This window comes from Apodemus sylvaticus, chromosome 1 (assembly GCF_947179515.1).
Source record: "Apodemus sylvaticus chromosome 1, mApoSyl1.1, whole genome shotgun sequence".
Taxonomy (NCBI): domain Eukaryota; kingdom Metazoa; phylum Chordata; class Mammalia; order Rodentia; family Muridae; genus Apodemus; species Apodemus sylvaticus.
This window is the reverse complement of record NC_067472.1, coordinates 130,074,912-130,097,706: the sequence shown is the minus strand read 5'-3', so window position 1 is coordinate 130,097,706 and position 22,795 is coordinate 130,074,912. Positions and strand designations below refer to the sequence as shown.

The following is a 22,795-nucleotide window of genomic DNA, read 5'->3' as shown; positions in this document are numbered from 1 at the left end:
TCCACAGGCTTAGTGCCTCAGACACTACCACTCTAGAAGGAAGTGCATTTTATCTGTTATTCTTAACCCCTTAGGTCAAAGAAAAGGAATTTTCTCCAAAGCTCCCGAAGGACTATTTATTTTTCTTGTATTATCAGAAAATTTATGAATTCACTAGTATTCCCAGGGTCCAAGAATCCTTCTTTATTTTCTTTCTTTTCCTGCTTTTTCTGTTTGGAAAGTAGGTCAGTAAGTCCGATATCTAGACACCGTGTATACTAGTGTCATCTGCATGGACACTGGCACCCTCTGCTTCCTCCAACTGTCAACAGAATCTGTATTTGAATTCTTCATAAACCCCTGGAAAATCCCATTTCCTTTGATACCTTTCACTAAAAGTTAGAGGAAAGGAAGAAACTAAGTTATTTCTAAGGAAGGCTTCAGGGTAATGTAGCATTGACCTTTCTTAAGCACCTCTGGGGGCAAGAACTCTGTAAAAGGACAAGAGACACATACAGCCTGACTCTCTATGGAGCCTGAGGCAAAGGAAGCACATACGGATGAAGGTGGTCGTTGGAGCATGTTTATGAAGCAGCAAGCCCATGTGTGTGTAGGATAAGGCTGAGAAACCCATCCTATGGAGACAATAAAATGAACTTGGTGGGTTTTGATGGCATTGTGAGATAGACAGCAAGAAATAATAAGAATGAAGAAAAGAATGGAAAGATGGCAGAGAAGAGATTATGAGATGAATTGTGTCCCCCATACAAATTTAATATGTTGGAAAGTTAACTCCCACTTCCCTAGATTGGATCCATAGCACATATAAGGGCTTTATAGGTCATTATGTTGGGCACTAAAGTATGACTTATGTCTTCAAAGAAATAGCAGTCTGGTCATAGATACTTATAATAGGAAGGTCTTGTGAAGACATAGGAAGGTGACCATCTACAAGGCAAGGGGGGGGGGGGTCAGGCCTGAGAAAGAGTCAAAGCTACCCGTGCCTTGATTTGAAACTCTAGCCTCCAAACTGTGAGAAAATAAATTCTATTGTCAAAGCTCTGTGACTTCTGCACTTTGTTCATGCAGTCTTCTCCAGTAACTACAGAGAACATTGTGCATCTGTGGAGAGGAGTGTGCTGTCATGTGAACCAGGATTCATGTTGGCTTAGCTGGATGGAATTACAGGGCTTCTGCGGCAGAGTCCGGAAGGAGGCCACAGAGCACAGACTGCCATCTTGGAGAAATGAGGTTTTATTCAAAGATCTTAAATGAGCAGAGGTGAGAGGGTGAATACGGATGAGGATCGGAATGGATGGAGTAGCTGGGGGTGTTTCCTGCAAAGAACAAGTGACCTTGAGATGCTGTGAGGTCAGACACATCACAGGTGGTGAAGATATGTTCAAATAAGATTCCCCTTAAAGGACCCCCCCCCCCATGAGAGCTTCCATGCATGCTAGCAGGCAACTCCACAGCACTGTCTGATGAGGTGGTATTGTGGCTGTAGTGAGTTTATTCCAAAAGCAAAGCTTTGATATTCAATGAATACTCCAGAGGAAGTTTATAGATGTCTTAATCACAGAAAAAAAGAGATGGAGGCATAAAAGCAAAACAGGATTCTAACCATGCAAAGCTATTGGCTCTCGACTAACTACTTCAGAACTTGGGGGGCAGGGTGAGAAACATACAAATCTATGAAAGAAGCAAAGGACTGCCAAGAGGCAGCATTGAAAAGTAAGACATCACTCAGGCATTAAATGGGAATGTGATGCTGAGTTGGTGTGGGGAATAGGGAAGGGTCCAGAAATGGGGTTGTTATTAACAATGACATTTATTAGGCAGTTCATAAAGGATTAGCCTTGAGTAAATACATTTAAATATGGGCATTATAAGATAAGTATTGACCCTCCAAAGTCATATATAGTGAGTGGTAAGATCAGAAGCCCCCCAAATGACAAAAACTCCCTACTTCAGTACTAGCAAAGACAAATGGAAGTTAGAAGGGATAGAAAGGTCAAGCAAATGATTTTTTTAATATAAAAAGAGTAGAAATTGTTAGAGTAGAATTGCTAGAGTAGAATGAGGGAGAAAGGTTTGGAGCAGAATAGATAGCTACATAGAGGGGTGAAGTAGAGAAGGGTCAGAGGATGCATGATCTGGGGAAGAATGCAGAGTTAGGAATTTGATGATATGGATAGGATTGATTTACTCTACTATGTCTCAGCATCACAGAAATACACACTTGACAGTTCTTTGCTCATGCATAATGAGATCTTACATTACAGTTCATCTCAGGAATCTCTATTGTAGAGATGTTCTTAGCATCTCAGACTTAGAAAAAATGCAAAACTCTGTAGTCATCAACTGCAACCTTATATCCATGCATGGGTGCCCTTTTCATACTTCAAAAGTGCATGTGTATGGGGTTTCTAGAAAATCTATGGGGAGAAAGAATCTACTGTTCTATAATCCAGAATCTTCTATTTTCATATAAGGCCTACAGAACTGAGCCTCACCATCTTTAAGTTTGAAATAGCTCTAGAGAAATAGCTAGTCCTATCTACATTATTGGTTTAAAAAATGAGGCAGTGGTTGGGCATCAGTGGAGAGAGGATTGCTTAGTCTTGCTGGGACTAGATTTCCCAGGGCAGGGTGATACCCAAGGGGGAATTCCCCTTCTTTGAGAAGAGTGGGAAGGGTAATGGAGAGAGGGATTCATAAGAGTGGGTCTGGGAGGAGAGGATGGAGGGGGACTTCGATCAGGATGCAAAGTGAATAAAAAATAAATTATTGAAAAAATGAAGCAGAAACCATTCATTACACCAAAATAAGAAAGGACCACCCCTTCAGAGCATTTGTTTACTAAAGCCTAGCCTTGTGTTTATTTAGTATCTCCAGCACTAAAGCTATAAATCATCATCCAGATCATTCACTACTAAGTATGTCTATCTTCTGCTCTATTTCATTTAATGAACATTTATAAAATTATATACATATGTATGTATATAATTTGTTATATACATATATATTTTGTTATCAGGCACTCTTGAGTATGTATTTTCATAATAAACATACACTAAAATAATCCCTCCCTATAAAACACTTATGGATATTAAGACAGCATTCCATAAATGTGATCACTACCTGTTGTACTTCTAGCATCTTTAACTCGATCTGTATTCCCAGCTTCCATTTCATTTGATCTGTATTATCATCTTCGGACCCCAGTTTTTTCTTTTGTTTAACGGACCCCACTTTTTTCAGTTCTCTTACTGTTGCTTATTCAACAAGTACAGAGGAAAGCCTAAGACCCCTAAATTAAAGTCTCCTTTTTTGCCACTGTAACCATCTCTGAGTCACATCAAATGTTCACCTCCTTTACTTGAAATAGTGTTGCCACAAAACTCTATTAGAATAAACACCACACAGGATTGGATTAATATATAACTATACTTCTACCTTGGAATTCCAATTTATCTCATGGGAGACATACAATATTAGTATGGTCTGTTCAAAATTATATTAATAGCTAACCTTCTATCTCTTCAAAGAAAACCTTTATATGAATCAGAACAACAAACCTGAGGATTTCCAATTAGTCCCTGAGACTCAGTTTGCATGTTTGTGATATGTAAATTGGGATGCTCCTAACAGCCAGTGAACATAACACACTAAAATGGAAATCAGAGATAAATCTCAGATCTCCAAGAAATAATGACAGTATTTTTGTCAGGATTCTGCTCCTAATAATTAAATACATGCACTTGACAATGCATCTCCCCTCTCTCCCTCCCACCTTTCCCCCTTTCTCTCTTCCAGTGTCCTTGTCAACTCATCTGTCAAGAAGATGTGATAAGATGACTTTTAACTTAATTCCAAGTTAGGATTCCACAGATTTGCCATTGCAGATCATTTGCTCAAATTTCAGCAAGGATTTATCAAAGGTTTTCATAAAATAATTATATAAAAAGTGGTTTGTGTATGTAGGGAAACAGTTGAATCCAGTGGCAACACACAAAGATTATTGACAAATTGATCTTCTGGGGAGGAACACAGAACCCAAGTCTTTGACCTCTCAATTTTGCAAAAAAGTATAAAATAAAATAAAAAATAATTGCTTAAAATAGTGCTGGCACACAGGGACAGGTTGGCATAAAATTGGTGGCACTGAACTGGTAGAGAGACATGTGACTGGACTACTAAAAACTTGGCAGGATGGAATGGGTATCAAATCTACCCAGAAGCATTCACTGTACGAATGTACTAATCTGCAAACAACTGCTTAACTAAAGATAATTTAGGACACTAAGGTATTAGTTTCATCTAGATTTGAACAAATAAACTAAGGGAAGCCCAGTCGTGCAGGTCCATCTGGTAACCCCCCTGCCCTGTACATGTTCTTTCAACACAAGAACACTCAAACGCATGCTATATCGGAGGCCCTCCACTTGGGAGATGCTATGGCTACAGCATGCCTTAAAGAATAGAGAAAAATCCCTGAATTGAAGCACAGACTGGAATAATGCATGCCAAGCCTGAGAACAATAGGACACAGATGCCACCAATCCTTTTTCTAAACCCATGGTAAAATATCACTTCATTCCTTTTTTCCTACCCTAGATACAGCCCAGAGCATTGCTCAGGGAAATCACCACCAGTCCCACAGAGCTGTTACCTGAGATATGTTTGCCACACTTGGGGCATATACTATGTGGCCTTGAAGGAATTAAATTTACAAGCAACCAAGAAGATCATATACTTAAAAGTATGAAGGCTGTTCATTGTCACAGAAAACAGTGGAGGGTCGAATAATAAACTAACTCCCAATTATTTGACTAAATAAAATCTAGTTTGTCTCTCTCCTCAATATAACCTTATTTCTTATGTAAACTGTCTTACTAAATGTGAATGCTTTGGTCATATGTCCTTTGAAAGCTGGGTGTATAAACAAATGAATTGTTCCTTTAACTAAATCTAGTCTCATATATATTTTAATCATTATGATCTTTTCATTCATACTTTTTCACTCAAAAGCAAATGCTTGAGCCACTAGTGAGAAATATGAATGCAACAACTGATTTTTCATTAAGACACCAGTGCCATCTCCCAGATATACATTCCCAGAGACCCCCATGTACTGACCATTGCACCTACCTGTCAAGCAGAGACCCATGAAATTTAATAATACTTAAAGCAGTAAGAACATTATTACTTACCCATCAATACATCTCACATGGTTTATGTAATCAATAAAAGTAAGCATTTTATTAAGTACTTGTGTGAAAACCTTTGCAATGAATAGTTTAAGTTCCTTTGTGTTAAAAGGAATATTCTGAGAGATAAAGCAGAATGACTCAAAAACATGAATATACACATATGTATATAAATATATAATTATATACATACATCATATATACACACATGCATACATACATACATACATATGGAACTCTTTCTGAAAAGCTCAAGGTTTCATTTGCAACTAGTTGAAGCCAACAAGTATTTCACCATGAGGAAAACCCTTACGGACCGATACACTGCTTCCTTTCTCCTTGGCTTTCCAGAAGACAAACTTGAACATATATATGAATATATATGAGTAGCTGACGATTGGTCAACTAGAAAGAAATGACTAAGTACAAAGAATTAAAATTCAACCTGGCTGTAGAGCCTGAAGCAAGTCAGTCAGTGGAGAAGATGTAGACAAGGTATCCTAGCGGTTGTCTGAGTAAGAGAGATAAGAGTACTGCTCCTCCCTGCTCAACACATTCACTAACCCTGTGCCACTGTTCATCAGGCTATCGGCACTGCCTTTACGTAGGATCTTCAGCAAGACCAAAGGAATAAAAGCATTTACACCAAAGCAACCCAGTACAAAGGACTTTCATCTCTCTGACCTCAGGTTGCCCAAGAAAAGGAGCAGAAGAGATAATTACAAATGGAAAGAGCAAAAGATGGTAAGACCTCAGCCAGCTTCCATTCTTTTCCCAAGGCACCAGAGCACATACATACTCTTGAAATACTCAAGAAACAGATGACAGCAAACAAAGCCTGGAAAATGGAGTTCTGTTTCTGGAAAGTCATGGTTCCATTTGTGAATAGTACTTGGTTGAAGCCAGCAGTTTCACCATGAGGAAGGCCCTCACTGACTGATAGGCTTCCTCTTTCTCCTTGGCCTTGGAGTAGACTCACTTGAACAGGAAGGACCTGGCATGGCGCATGGCTTTGTTTCCTATCTCTCAGAGTTCTCTTAAGTAGACTCTTCCCTCCTTTAATTTCAGGATCTAGCACCAAAGATTTATCATAGGAAATACTTTGGCATGTAACTTATTTAAAATTTCTTATATATAATTTCTCCTTTATTCACTTACATGGAATGATAATAACCATCTATTGAGTGCCTAATAGGTACTGGGCAATTTGCATACATTATCTTATTTAATCCACACAAAAGAAGAAATTGTTCTCCCTCATGCTCTCTCTTTTTTTTTCTTTCTTTTTCGGATAAGGGATCTGAGGCTTAGAGAATTTAAGTGCATTTCCTGAGGTTGAATAACTCTAAGAAGAAGCTGGAAGATTCAAATGACTACAGCCTGACTTAGGATTTAGTGCTCAGCTCCCCTTTTCTTATGCAACAAATCTCCCTACCTCCAGCTTTGTCCTATGTGGTAGGCTAAGTCTAGGGGAGTGGGAGGGGAGGACACTGTATTGACCAGATTCCCTGTTCTCCCCCAGCTCTTCCTCCTCTTCCTCATCCTGTTTTGTCAGACAATTCACATATTCTTGAGCTATGTGGATTATGAAACATAATTCCCTACCAGGAGGAAGTCAAGAGAATACACTGCTTTCTTTACATGCAAATATCTTAATTACAGCTCATAGGGAAGATATTTGTATGGAAATTTATGTGGTTTTGTATGTTATATATTCAGTTTGTCTCAGTAAACAAAAGGCTTTTTGCACTTCAGAAGGAAAATAGTGCCTGTCATGTTGCATCTATCACCATCCTGCACAGGCATGGGGAGAGAAACTAAGGGCTCTTCACCACACTCCATGGCCTCCTGCAGCCTCCTTCTCCTCATCAGAATTGGCTTCAAGGAAACATCCCTCCTGTTCTTGGAATTTTCTCCTGTAGCATCTTCCCTGGCTTGTCCCCATGGAGACAGGCAAGTAATAATAATGTCCGTCCTACTCACGTACCACCTTCCCTGGTAGAAGAGAACAGCCAGCACAGCCCTTCAGAGATGAGACTGCATCAAGATCACTGGAAAACTCTGCTCTGCTCTCAGAAGATCATTTTTAGCAGAGCAAAGCAGGGGCACAGATTTCACTCTACTGGTTCTCTTGTCAGTCACGATAAACAAAATAGAATTAGCTGCCTATATAAAGTGCACAGCCATTTTGATCACTCCAATCTTCTTAGATTTTTTGAGGAGTTATAATATTATTTTATTTTATAGTATATGGCAGTTTTCTCTGCTGGGGACAGAGAGGATAGATAGGTTTACCTCGAAATATGTAGAATTCTGGGTAGAGATGATTAAGAATGTCAGTCACACTTCAAAACAGTGCTAAGAATTACAAAGACATAGAGTGCTCACTGGTTATCACAGTGTTTTGCCACAGTTGGAAGGGATAAGTGAGGAAACCTGAGAAAGGAATCCCATCAGCCCTGGAAAAAGGCCAACAGTCCATCTGCCTGGGATGATGCTGATGCCAGCCTGCCTGGGGCCATCAGGGCGACAGAGGTGACATGTAAGGATCCCACTGGAGGTGTGTTTCTTTAGAGTTGAAGGAGCCGGCACTTCTCATTTATTTCTAAAATTCTTAGGACATAGAAGAGAGTGGGTGGCCTAAAATATGTGCTTTTAAAAATGCATCCTAACCTGCAACTACGGTTACTTGTTTCTAAGGTCAAACATGGCAATGACTTTGAGTCTTCAACTATGGCCTTCAGTTCATCTCTCTGAGTCCCAGTGATATTCTGGTGGTACCTTCAATCCTCTTCTGCTCCTGTGGCACAGAGTCTCCTGGTCCCTTGTCTAGACCAGTATGTTCTAACTCAATATGACTGCCCAGGATTGTTAATCAACTACTCATATCAAGGAAGATGGATTCCTAATGCCCCATTTGTATGTCTACCTGTCTACATATGTGTGTTTCTGAGTTCTATTTGGACGGAAAGTTTCACTGATATGAAAAAATACTGAAAAGCAAAGCACCATTCCACCCTATGAGCTGGCAGTTGAGGATACTAAGAAATTCATGTCTCCAACATGACTTGATGACAGAACTGGGTCCTAGATCTTTATTCCTGCTCCAGGAGAAGGAGTGATGAAGGAAAGTCTACAGTAAGTCCCCAAAGTCTCAGCCAAGTATCTGTTTAGTGCAGAAAATGTTGGTGTTTATATTTGTATAGAACACACTTGTGATATTGAGGTAAGAAAGTCAAAGTGATTGAGAGAAAGACAGGAGATTGGTACTTTACAAAAGATCAGCTTTGAGCCAAGGCAAGAAAGAGATTCCCTCCACATCATTAGTCCCCACAGTGCTGAAACCTGGGCTTCTAACCATCAGTAGTCAAATGGGTATAAACTGCCCATAAACAAAGATTGAAAGATTCTCCCTAGGATAGTATTCTTTAGGCCACTGAGAAGCAAATGTATTAAACAAATTCTCCACATTGTTAGAGTCAATTTGTTAGTGTTCAAATTCCTGATCATCATGCTTCTTTATACCACAGTATCCCAAGATGTAAAAACCAAAGCCTTTCCTATGATCACTTTTGCCTTTTATAGAATGCTTAGGCTGCAATAGTTACCCCTGCTATTCCACTAGATTGAAGTGAAGTACAGAATTTCCTACGAAGGAAGACAGTGTCAGGGTGTATAGATGCAAGAAAGATTTAGGTAACCCCAATACCTAGAAAAATAATATAAAGGAATCCTCCTCCTGTAGCCAATCCTTTACCTTGTTAGCCTACCTTAGATGTCCCAAAGAAAAGAGCACAGCCAAAATTAAACATCAATTGCCAAACTAGATCTAAGTAATTATGTAAAAATATCTGTTTCCAGAATCAAAGTTGTTTTCTAATTTCAATAGGAAGAGCGAAAGGGGCTGGGACAACGAACATGTTTGACCTGTCATTCAAGCAATAGTAGAGGATAAAGTAGTCGGCATTCTCTTATCCTTTTGGCTGTGCCTTCCACTATTGGAGAGAAATTCAGCTTCCTCCACTCTTACCATCATATGAAGAATTTATCTCCATCGAAGACATAAGATAAAAAAGAAATATAGAACCACAGACCAAGCTCGACGTTTTACAGATAAATGTGATGTCTTGATAGACACAGAGCAGTCACTGATACCAGAGTTCTAAATAGCGCTCCCATCCTTCACTAGATGTCTATATTTCCACAATGTCTGTTATTTGGTAGATAATGAGTGTGCAGATCCACTAGCTTTAATTGAGAAAGTGAGGTTGCAATGACTACTATAATTAGCTACTGATCCCCTCCTTTGTGTTCCTTTCTCTTGGCAGCTTTGCACAGATTAATAGGCATTAACATTTAAGTTGCTTCTCTAAATTCACTCCAAGTGACTATATTACAGCACCTGTGTGCAGAGAAGTCCACGATGTACCATGTCTTCTAATGAGCACTATACAACCTGTACCAGAGCTGAAAAAATGAACAGATGTAGGGACAGTCCAGGCACTGTGGAGTCTAAAGGGATTGCGCCTGCCTTCCTCCATCCTTCTATTTCAAACCTTGCCAGAGACAATTATCTAAGGCTTTTGTCCACATGTGACTTCTAGGTTGTTCAGAAATAAACAGTTTCAAAGGAATTCTTTCTGAAACCTGGAGTTACAACATACATAGGGGTAAGGGTTCCTTCTTAACCCTCTATACCTTGTGTTGCCTGAGAGCTGGCCCATTTTCTGGATCCTGAGCCCCAATGCAGGTACATCACCAGTAGCACTAATGTGGTATCTTGGCTTTCTGGGATTGTAAGAATAATAGTAGAAAACTGAAAAAAAAATCCAAATACTCTGAAGTTGAATAAACACTGCTTGCCATTGTTAATTCTTTTTTTGACAAAGGTGCCATAACTCTGCAGTAGGGGAAACTAGATAAAGGGCTAATGACAACACTATCATCTTTGTAACTTTCCTAAAGGAGTCTAGAATTACCCCTAATAAACATGATAGAATGGGATACAAATCCTCACTGTTTTGCTCTGCATAAATAGCAAAATGGATTCGAATCAGTCAATGCACATTGAGGCTCAGCAACAGGATCTGGTCACTAGAAAGACTCACGAGGAGATCATCTTTTGACAGTCAATGTCATTTTTCTTCCTTGCTTTCCTGGGTCTATTCATAAGACCTCAATGCCTAAAACCACAGTGTCAAACCCTTCCAATGAAGTCAGTAACCCTCAAGGACCTATCTGCACAGCTGCCAACACTTTTTCTACTTATGAACAGTCAGGTGTCCATACTCCTGCTTGACATACCAGGTAAGGAAGAGTGACTCCCTCACTCTATGTTAGGTTTCCCACCAAGGTGGCATGGATTGAATAATTGTCCAACCCCAAAAGCTCCCAACCTTATTTCTACCTCTAGAGGAACAACTTGCATGATTAGTCAAGACCAGGAATGAAGCTGATCCTTATGATGAGGACCACTCTCCTCAGAAGGTAAACTAGAAAGCACAATTTTTGCCTCTGATGGATAAGGTCTTCATTTTTTCCCAGGTTTCTGGTTGGGGCTGAGATTCTTAATCTGAGAACCCATATGAGAAAGCCCACTGTGGCTGCAGAGTAAGACCGCCATCAACAACAACTTGTTATCCAAGCACACGCTAGAACTCATCCACATTCCTCTTCAAAACACATGATCTTTGCAGTAGAGAAGGAAGGGCGTCTGTTGCTAGATGGGCCTCCCAAAATACAAACATCGAGCAAGGAACATGTGATTATGAAAGTCATTTGACTTTAATTGACATCACTAGATTTTAAAGGTAAAAGCAAGTGCCAAGTCATTTTATAGACTGCTGGCTCTCCTCAGCACCCTGTTAACTACTTGACTGTCATCAAATGACCTCTTTCCAGTTGACAATAAGGAACACGTAATCAAGACACAGAGAACGCTTGGGCTTTTACCTCAGGTGACTCAGAATCAGCCAACATTTTTTCTGTTTATAGAACTGGAAAGAACATTCTGGTCAAGCAGACCCTGTTCTAACCCCAGATACCAATTACAATAATGGTATGGCTTCCCTCCCTAGCCTTCAAGTTGGAGTAGCCCTAGACTCTGGCTTTCCTCTGGAAACTCACTAGAGTAGTTTGTGTGAGCCATCAACTCCTTTAGGATTCTCTGAAAAGCTCTCAGCCCAGAAAGGATAAAAACAACCCATAAGAGTCAATCAATCTCATAATTTCAGGCTGTTGTAGAATCCCTCAAACCCATGTGTGAGCCCTCAACCTGTGAGTCTCTCTGAGTTTTGTGAAGGACCTACCCCTACACTAGGGAGATTTGGTAGTGTGGAGGTGGAAATCAGTTAGAAGTTGAAGCATGCTCTGGTGTCATCTTTAACTGCCATGAATTTGTAAGCCAAGCTTTTATAGCCAGTCTTGCTTTCCTGTTTCTCTCCTACATGTCTTTTCTTTTCAACATTGTTGTTATTTTAATTTTTTCTGCCTCTTCTTTTTTTTATTCAATATATATTTTATTTACATTTCAAATGATTTCCCCTTTCCTGGCTCCCCACTCCCGGAAAGTCCCATAAGCCCTCTTCCCTCCCCCTGTTCCCCCATTAACCCCTTCCCACATCCCTGTTCTGGCATTGCCCAATACTGCTGCACTGAGCTTTTCCAGAACCAGGGGCCACTCCTCCATTCTTCTTGGACATCATTTGACAGTTATTTTAATTTTATATAGTGCTTTTCCTGCATGTGTGTCTGTGCATTGCTTGTGTGCACTGCACCGTGTGTGTGTGTGTGTGTGTGTGTGTGTGTGTGTGTGTGTGTAGAAGCCAGGGGAGGCCATCAGAACCTGGAAACAGAAGTTACAGACCACATGAGGAGCCATGTGGGTGCTGGAACTTGAACCTGAGTTGTTTGGCAGAGAACTCGGTGCTCTTAACTGCCGAGCCGTATCTCCAGCCCTAAAAGTACTTTTATAAACGGAGAGTCCTATTGATGTCAAACATTCTTCCTTTTACCTTCTGTTCCATAGGATGTGGTTCATTGTGAATTTACCCTTTTGATCTCCAGGATAGTGAAGTGAAGCACCTCTGTGGCAGGGGACCAAGTCCACCATGGCTTAGAATTTCCACAAAGCACCAGAAGTTTGCATTCAGAGTAAAGGAGCGATAGAAGTAAGAATATCTTGTTTTCTCTTTCCTTGTGTGAATGTGCTGTTGGAATAGATTGTTAGAAGAGATACTGGCTTTATACTGGAGATACTGGAGATGCTGTTATACTCCATTTTTCAGCTTCCCTTGTAAATGTATAAATGTATAAATAGTTCTATTAAGAAGGGAAATGATGGTCCCATGTCAAGTCTATGCTAATTAACATTATTCTATGTCCCTCTTCTATTCCAGCTAGCTATAAAAGGCTCAGGTACTTAGGGTCACTAAGGTTAAGAGCATGTTGGCCTGAATGACAGTTTGGAGGAATGTTACACTTTCAGTAGATTCACCTGTAAATACTGTCACATGTGTTAGAAATGAGCTACTATTTGTGTTAGATTGTTGTGTGTTTCCCATTTATTTGTTACAGTGATCAACCTGTATTAGCTAAAACCTTTGTAGATTCTTTGCTCGGAATAGAGAAAGCATTTTATGTTAGCTCTAATAATAGTAATAGTGATTAATGTTTATTAAGCTGTTTTATCATCCTAAGACATGTGTGTGCCTTATATATATTTCATTATATTAAGAAGGGAAATAATGAGCACATGTCTAGTCCATCCTCATTAACAATATTATTCTATGTCCTTTTCTCATTCCAGCTGGCTTCAAAAGGCTCAAGTGCTTAGGAAACTAAGGCAAAGAAATATAGATGAAAATAGATATAGGTATAGATATAGATTATATATATAGATTATGTATATTCAAATCAAAGAGTCCATCATTTTCATCATTGTCAGGGATATTGTGACACCACAGAATGACTATTATACCACCAGATCATCTTGTCCTAAATTATTTCTAAGTCCTATGGATTGCTTCTCTTAGCCTTGTCAAGAGTTGCTAAGAACTTAGTCCAAGAATTTTCATCTTGCAACCCAGTGATCCATTGCCAGTCATCAGACCTACTTTAGGGTTAGAACCCCACTTCTAACCTAAAGTACACATTCCAGACTCAGGAGATCCAGATCACTACAGGCCTGCTTCTGCAGAACATTCTTCCCAGGTAATACATCCACTTGTTTAGAAAAGGCTTGGTCACAACTGCCAAAGGATCGTTTCTCAGTGGCGGGTATCTGATTGTCTGTGGGCTCCTGGTCTGGTCTGATCCATTTCCTGCTTAATCTGACACACACACACACACACACACACACACACACACACTATTTTCCTACATTGATAATTCTGTTAGTTCTGCCAAGTGTCAGGCATGAGGGACAGGGGACAGCAGAGTCAATTCACTTTGGGTTTTGTGGCTCACAGTATCTATCCCCTCCAGTCCTGTTCTTTCCAGATCTCAGTGAACTCCCTGAATCTCCAATGAACACATCTGAAAACATGTCTGCTCTGGCATCTCAACCTGATCCTCTTTGGGTGTCTGAAAGTTTAGCTATAGATCTGATCACAAATCGTTTTGAGTTCTCCAAAGATCTAAGAAAGTAATCATGTCATCTAAAATCCACCTTTGTCAAAACCCATTTACAGGTGCTCTTGGAAGCATCATTGAGGCATAGTAAAAGGTGGCTACCATCCAACTCATTGTAATCAGAGAAGAAATTGCTCCACTGCTTTGGTGTGGGCATGTTTATTTTTTCAATCTAAATATGTAACAGGAAATTTGGCAATTCACCTCTGTAAATCATTTACATCCCACTTATGTATGAGCCAGATGGCACCTCTTTGTTTTAAGAAATTAAAAATGAAAAGGGAAAAAATACAAGGTAGATCTTATCTTTACCTATCTTCCTGACCTCTTGTGTGCATTCTAGAATTTTCACAGAGCAAGCAAGCCCAGGCTGACAGACATTAGCACAGGCATGCCTTTGAATGCATATGAGCATGCACATGCGCACAAACACCTAAATTATCTGTGTTTTACATTAGTCAGCAAGTTGAGTAGTCAGCAAGTTCTTGGTCCTAGTAATCAAGAATAGTCAAGCAACACAAATTTGACCCAGGTTACAGAGAGCATCCTTTGTGGTGTTCTGTCTCTCTGACAAATCACACATTCCTTGGAGCCTTTGCCAGTATACACTGAACAAGAAACAAAGTCTTACACAAATCTCTCGAACATAGGCACAGCTCTATGCTTTGGAAGCAAGAGCATATAAACACTGGCCAGATAGAAGGGCAATGCTGATGACCCACTGTTTCTATGAAAGTTGAAACCTTGGGAAGGAATTTTTCTTGAGGTGATCATCTTAACCCTCCTCCTTCGGGGCAGCTATATGAGACTAGTTTATTTTCCAGCGGTCAAGAGTTCCTCTTCCTGATCCAAGAATCACATCTGGAAATGAGACTATCTCCAGAGCATTCTTGCTTTGGGTGTAAGGAGTGCTGAGGAGACAGTAAAAGCAATAGTTTGTCTAGCAAGTATTGCATTACCAATGCTTAACACAAGCTAAGTTGCTTGCTTAACATAAACATACCTCTGCTGAGTAAATATTTCTGCCCTAATTTTCAAAATAAGAAAATTGAACTGAAGCATTGAGCATATGATGTTGATAATGGCCAAACATTGGGGAGTGAACATAGCTGACCAAGAATTCTTTAGTAACAACAATGTCTTCCAAAGAGAATAAGACTCTTATTCTGATTTAGGGATATTTTTGTGACCTTGTCAAGCATATGTATTCTTGTCTTTCATTTTTCAAAAGATTGTGTGTGTGTGTGTGTGTGTGTGTGTGTGTGTGTGTGTGTTGGGGCGGGGAAGGTATCAAGGCATGGGAGTAAACTAATATAAAGGGATTTTACAATCTGTTCTTTCAGTGTGGGCACTCTAGATATACCTACCAGAAGAGCTGAATTTCACTGAAACAGCTTTTGAACAAAAGATACATATTTTCAGCCATTTATCTTCAGCTAACAGCCTGACTTAGAGCTTAGAGGGAATTCAAGATCCCTGGACTGTGGACAGTTCTCATTGACCTCAGTTCCTCAAATCTGTCCTGACACCCAAAGAAATGAAATGAATTTATTACTTGATGCTTTCCTAGAGGTAAGAGTTAATGGCTTCTAGAGCAATAGTAAAGTTGTACCATTTGCAGCGTTCTCTTTTTTAGTATCTATCTATCTATCTATCTATCTATCTATCTATCTATCTATCTACCTACCTTCCTATCTATCTATCTATTGATTTATCTATTTATCTATCTTTACCTTTAAACTAAAGAAAAAAAATTAAGTACAACTGAAAAAGCCAATTTCAAATCTCTGCTTGTATGTTCTAGTCTGTTATGGTTTCCTAAGACCTGGAAGAGTTGAAAGAGACCAATGAAGTATAATTAAATACCTTCCATGCTCAGAAAAAGAAATACAAACAAAATGCAGTAAGCATCCCTTACTTTCATCCCAACAATAGCTTTGAGTTTAGCCAGTCAAGAAAGAAAACTCCATTAATACAGAGTGGAGGGCAATTAAATGGTGCAGATTTCCGCTAGGCTCTATGACCCATATACCTGCTGAATAACCATATCCAGGCTTTGGATGTGAGTGGATGAGGAAAATGATATAGAAACTAAATACTATGCTTCAGTCTATCCTAACATGTCTTCTATGACCATCAGCCTGTGGGTTTGCTACACCAGGTTCCCATTCCTTTTTCTGGAAACACTAGGTAAGGTGAATGAATAAGACTGACCACGTTTGCTGGGGACACTCTTGTTTTCTCCAGGTTTGGTTTAATTTGCCTCCTGGGTGTTCACGATATCATGCCATTTGCCATCCTTTGGTCGAACCATGAACAAGACACTTTGCAGCCATAAAAGGCTTTTCTAAAACATTTTTCTGCATGGTTACTAATGTGCAGTTCCTTGAGTGATCAGTATCATATCTCAGCAATCAATCATGCATCACAAAGTCACCAGGAACATTCAAATAAATCAAACAAGTGTGTTCATGTCAGTTCCAAATTCCACCTTCCTGGATTACCAAGCTCAGGCCAACATAATCATAATAGTTCACAAAGTGATCATTTATTTCATACCTGGACCAGTTAACTGGCTACCATTCTCCTTCTATGAACTGAATATTTGTGTTTCCTTAGTCCCCAAGCTGAAATAAACATGTGGTTCATAGCAGGAGAATGGCAGGTAATGACATAGGAGCAGGTCTGAAAATAGACATTGGTTAGAGGTAGTTAAATCAATAGCCTTCATTAGAATTAGTGACCTCAGAAATAGGACCTCTGAAGACTCTTTGCCTCTTCTTCCAAGGAAGAGACAACAAGAAGGCCATTTATGAACCATGGAGCCCACCTTCACCAGACATGGAAGCTGCCTGAGAGAGTTGAGAAATATTTTTGTACTATCACACCCTCCATGGTCTATGGTATTTTGTTTACATGTCACAGGTGAATACACACTCTGCTCCACAGTATTATCCTTCTGTCTCCTATATCACAAATCTAAATCTTTCCCTTAGGCAAAGTGCCCAAAGTGGTAAGTCTTCCATTTTTTTTTTTAATTTTTTCCTTCTTATTTTTCTTCGTAGAGACTTCTTTTGGTGTAGACTAACCTTAACCTCTAGAACCATCTGCTATAATCTTCCAACTCTTGAGATTACAGGTGAGTCCCAGTATGAGCAACATAAATCTTCCTTATTTCAGAAAAAGGTATGTCCCAGAGACATGACCCATCTGTGGGTCTGTGGGCATCAAGTTGTACCCCTGCTTCTGTTTTTGGAAAAAGTGACATTTGTGGCCATTTACCTTTAGATTAGCCATAATAACATAGGAAAACTCACTGTTCCCCATTGAGGAGATTCCCCTAAAGTGAGAGTAAGCCATGATTCTGGAAGCAAAATAAGATCAATCTTGAAGTAGGAGGTAGATAGCTGTATGCAAATAAAACTTCCTCACAATCAGCCCAAGATCATCCTTTCTCCGAAGCCAGAAATGGACAAAATCCCTCATTTTCTCATTTTTCCGAAGCCAGTAGGATTATGTACTAGTTACTTCTAGTTTACTTTGGTTTCTCTCCATAAAGATCTACCTTTCTAAACAAGATTACCCTCATATGATCATGAGGAAATTCCAGAGAGTAAAACATGTTGTGAATGAGGTTAGATCAGGATGGACTATTGACATAGCACCAGGTTAAAGTGTTTGGGTGTGCATTTTAGGATATATATATATATAACTCTATTTGCATAAAGAATAAACTGTGAAGCAGAACATAATGTGCAGGTTGTTGAGATGTATAGAACGAGTTCAGTCTAATGTCAAAGAGGAAGGAAGAATAGCCTACCATGATGATCATAAGCTGATATCCCAAAGATGCAGGAGTGGCTGGAAGAGAACTGTTGAGTGCATTGGTGAGCATGTGTGTGCATACATATGCACCATAGTGACAGCGTAAATGGACAATGACAAACATGTAAGCAAGGCACTGGCTCAGCAACTGAGTCCTGCAGCTGGGAAAGCCCCCTTACCCTGTAGTAATCAGTACTGTAGACGTCCCTGGACATGCCGAAATCTCCAATCTTCACTAGTAGATTGGCTCCAACCAGGCAGTTCCTGGTGGCCAGGTCCCGATGCACAAAGTGCTGGGAGGCCAGGTACACCATGCCCGAGGCTATCTGACTGGCAATGTGGAGCATCTGAGAGAGTCCTAGCTCCCCCTTGGCCTGACGTGGCTGTCCATCCACAAGGATCATCGCATCTGGACCATGGGCCCTGTAAGGAAGAAAAAGTGGCAGGAACAGAGAGAACTTAGCATGTCAAAGGTCAAGGCCTTGGGGTTTTCAGGGCTCTGGAACATCCTTCAGAAATGAATCCCTTTCTAGGCTGCTTGTCCCTATTTCTATCTACCCAAATTAGAATTTGGCTATGGGTAAAACTACAAATTCCCCACTAAGATGACACAGATGCGCTCAAATGGTAGAGAATAAACTTTCTCTTTCACTATCTAACCACTTCCCAGGGACTCCCCAGGTTCTAGGTGCTTATAGTAACCACTAGCCCTTACTATATGCCAAGCTCTATTCTGATAGTTTTAAAGACATTCATTTAATCTTCCAATCCTGACTTTTTTTTTTAATTGAGGCACAAAATGATCAGAAAGCTCAACTAAAGTCCTAGATATCTCAGAATAGCTATATGGTAGTCAGGAGACATATTACAAATTATTATCTATGATTATAAAGGAGAGCTGCCAAAGGGGGCATCAAGAAGGATTTTAAATAGCTCTTATGGCCCCACCCCCTTGAAGCTCTGATTGGCCAGTCAGTGTTCATTCATCTGCATTTATGACAAGCTCCCAATGCTGATGCTGCTGACAAGCTGTCTGCAGCCCTCAGCTGTACGTGGCATAAGGCTAGTTCCATACTCCTAAATACTCCACAACAGGAAAAACAAGGCAGGATAAAGAAATGCTCTATCAGAGACTCTAAAGCAGAGGTCTTGAGAGTCCAACACTCTCTCCATGCTGAACTCAAGCCTGGCTGTGTTATGATAACACCCTACCCTGTCAGATCGGTCACTTTTAGTGTTCACTCTTTCCTGCAGAAAGCCCAATGAGCCATAACCACACCCAGGGCCTTTATTTATGAAGTGGAGGACCAACGAGCCCTGGAGTACAGGGAGGCCCCAGCCTGCTTTACTGCTTCTCCAATTTCCACTGATAGGCACCATTAAATAGGAACACACTCTGTTTATTATCTTTGGTGGGCTTCCTCTCTCCCCCTTCTTAGGAAAGCAGCTGCATCAGCTAGCCAGGGAAGAGTCAGGAAGCCAGTTCCCACTCCAGTATACCAAGACACATTCCTGCAGGTCTCAAAACACCACTAACGAGAAGACATGCTAATAGGCAGAATTGACCCTGGGGGGTTAAGTGGGCATTTGGAAAAACAGGCTGTTAAGTCAGCTCCTAGCAAGAGTTGCTGTGACCCAAGCTTTTGGCATGGAGTTTTGGAAAAGCTTAGCCTTGATTAACAGAGCCTAGGAAGATGGGTGAGAATCTGGGTGCCCCCTAAGAATCTGGGTAGCAAGTTGACACGAAAGGCCTGGAGAGACTATTGACCTTCATTTGAGTAGACTCCTCATGCTGTCTTTGAGAAGGGAGTCCAGACACAGAAGGATCACTAAGTTCTTCCTACATTCCTGCCACAGAGAATCAAGGACTGAGTGATTCAGGGCAGACTCTACTTCATGCTATCTGTAATCTGTTATGTATCATAGATAAAATTCTTCCAGAGACTCATGGGTCTGGATATTTAGGCTCTACTAATGGAGGTTTTTTTTTAGGAGGTTAGAAACCCCTGAAAAGGAAATCCTTGCTAGAGGAAGTAGTTCACTGCCACTGATGTAGGGGTATTGTATACTTTAGAACCCAAATTCTTTCTTCCCCAAACACTCTCTACTCCTGAGTGCCAACATTATTTGACTTTACATGCCAGCACCATGTTTGCTGCTATAATGAACTGCATCTTTTTGAAATGTGAGTCAAAATTAATCCTCCTGCCCCTAAGTGGCCTCTTGTCAAGTAGTTGGTCACAACAGTAAGAAATGCTACTCTCTTTCCGTTTGTGATTTCTTATTCCTTGGTATTTCTCCTGCCCTAGTCTTTACTCTTGCCTCTCCCTGCTCCTCTCCCTTCTGCTTTGTTTTCTTCATCTTTCCTTGATACTAAGAGATTAATGGGGACTTTGTTGACTTCTTCTGTTGCAGTTGGGTTGAGAGAATCAGCTGTACCGTGGAGAATATGTGGTGCAAATGAGGGCAGAGGAAAGAAGCACAAGGTGAGAGAGATTATGCACACTGAGACGGGGTATCATCTAGAGTGGAAGATACCATGATTCATAGCTTGTATAAAGTAATAACCGTAGTCATTTTTTATAGTAGCAACTATTGGTTCAGGACCTAGCTACATGCAAAAATGCCTGCAGGCATTATATACACATTGCTACGCAATGCTTCTAGCAACAACTCCATGAAGCACTTATGACTTGACCCAGTTATAATTAAAATGAACCCCATGTCTCTTATGCTAAGGACTGAGATCTCCAGGAATCAATTTCATTATGAATTCAGGTTCCAGAGACTTAGAGAATCTTGTGGGTTTTCTCAGCATCTCCAGGGCCATTTATTTGGAAATCCAAATCATAAGGAGAGACATGAAGACTCTGCCAAGTCTGACTTTTCCCTTTCTTGTCTATAAGTCTGAATACTGACAGTTAGAATTTACCTGAATACAAAATGCCCTTTCTTTATCAACCATCTTTAGTTTCTTGTGAGTTTACAATTTGATAACATCATATTCATCATAAAAATGTCTGGTTATGGGATTTTCAAGATGGATGTAAGATACTATTCTCATTTGGCAAGTGATATTTTTGCCACATTGGGACAAGAGAGTAGGTAGTCCTAGAATCGGGGTTTGTGAGTCTCAACCTGGGTCCACATGGGATATATACCCCATGTTTTATTCTTCTTCTAGTCCATCTTGGAGCCAAGAAAAAAGGTACTGGTGTCTCATTATTAATACAAAATGTCAAGTCCATCTGTTAATGAGATGACACATGAGAATAAAAGGGTTAGGTCCGGGTTATAGCTCTCTTTAAAAGGTGCTTGTCTGTCATACATAAAGTCCTAAGGTCCACCCTTAGCACCACATAACCAGTTGCAGCAGTGCATGCCTGAGATCCCAGAACAGGGGATACAGAGGCGGCAGGAGAATATGAAGTTCAAGGTCATTGTCAGCTATGTAGTAAATAAGAGGCCAGAAAGTATCAAAGATGGAGGGTTGGAGAGAGACAGAGACAGACAGAGAGAGGGGAGGGGGAGAGAGGGGAGGAGAGAGGGGGAGAGAAGGCAAAGGCAGGTGCTTTTAATTTGCCATCCTCAGACTTGTGCTCATGGTGGCAAGTATGATTTCTAGCCACAGAGAAGACTCCAGAGGCTCAGGGAAATTGAGAGAGGGGGACAAGAAGGTTGTCCCATCTTGCTTACCTGAGGAACTTGTTAAGGTCTCCATGCTTCATGTATTCAAAGACCATGATGAGTGGGTCCCCATCACCACACACCCCATAGAACTTGACAATATGCTCATGCTGCAGGTTCGTGAGCAGCTCAGCCTCCCTCTGAAAATCCTTCCTGGCAGCCAAGGTGGGATCCTTCAGGGCCTGAGAATCATACAACATTAGCTTTTAGCAACCAGGAGCCAGAGAGCTATCTTCTCCAGTTGGTGAAAACTGTTACCACATCCATCTGGACACACAGCGAATATGATCTATTTTAAAACATAAAGGCAAAACACACTGGTGAACCCCTTCTTCAGTCAGCATTTTGATTCCTGTCAAAGGAGAGGCCCATGTCCCAGGCTTCAATCTATGTTCATCTTCCATCCCTAGGCCTCCATCAATATGAACAGCAGGGAACAAAGCTGTGAGGTGAAAGTCCTAAGAGACCCCTATTCCTAAGTCTTCATTTACAGAGGGACCTCTGATACAGTAGACTGAACAGCACCACCCTAATTGCTTCATCCTTGTAAATCAGTGTGAACTCAGAGAGCAGAGAATTATGTTTTCCAGCTGGTGAAAAATGTTACCACATTTTTCTGGACCCACAATGAATATGATCAGGCAGTGTCATGATGCCCCCCCCCCTCATCCTTTGCGTCCTTGTGTCTTAATGGTAAAAAACAAAAGGCTGTATTGGCAGAGGAGAGTGAGCACTTGGCGTGTAGAAGGCACTGTGTTCTTCAACTAAAGGTTTAGCAGAAGTGCTATGGGGAAAGCGGGGTTGTGGCTAAATTATGAAAGTCTTAGATGCACACAAGACCTGGGAGACAGCTACCAAAGCCCAGGATGATGAAGAGGTGAGCCAACGGGAGAAACTCTGCCAAGATTCTATGACTTTTTCCTTCAGTGATCCAGAGAGAAATACAGACCTGATCATTTCTTATTCCAGAAAGAATAATACAGCAAAAAAGAGTATACAATACTCACTCGGGGTCTTTAGCATCAGACAGGGGGTGTGACATAAAAACTAAACATATTTAATGCATATAAGAGATAGTAAACAGGACACTACTGTGATAGCTAAGCTTGGCTGTCAGCTTGACACACCTAGAAAGGAATCAGTTGAGGAACTGCCTCCACTAAATTGGCCTCTGAGTGTGTCTGTGTGTCATTTTCTTAATTACTGATTGATGTGGGAGGGTCCAAACCCCTGTGGATGGTGCCAACCCTGGGCAGCTGGTCTTGTGCTGAGTAAAAAAAAATTGCCTTGTGAGAACTCAGGAGCTAGCTGGTGAGCAGCATCCGCCATGGTCTCTGCTCCTGCCTTGAGTTCTTGCCCTGGCTTCCCTGATGGACTGTAATCAGTAAGATGAATTAAAGCCTTTCCCCACACATTGCATTTAGTCACCATGTTTATCGGAGCTATACCAAAATGGAACT

The 22,795-nt window shown here is 40.6% G+C and overlaps 1 protein-coding gene across 4 annotated transcripts in view; it reads right to left on the bottom strand.

Annotated features, from left to right (window-relative positions):
- Ntrk3 (neurotrophic receptor tyrosine kinase 3) overlaps positions 1 to 22,795 on the bottom strand; it is a 375,670-nt gene that overhangs the window by 31,368 nt on the left and 321,507 nt on the right. For all 4 annotated transcript variants that reach the window (XM_052160417.1, XM_052160425.1, XM_052160432.1 and 1 more), the window contains 2 exons: positions 21,345 to 21,517; positions 17,828 to 18,071 (listed from right to left, as the gene is read on the bottom strand). In XM_052160417.1, the coding sequence (XP_052016377.1) occupies positions 17,828 to 18,071; positions 21,345 to 21,517 (417 nt within the window). The remainder of the gene's footprint in view (positions 1 to 17,827; positions 18,072 to 21,344; positions 21,518 to 22,795) is intronic.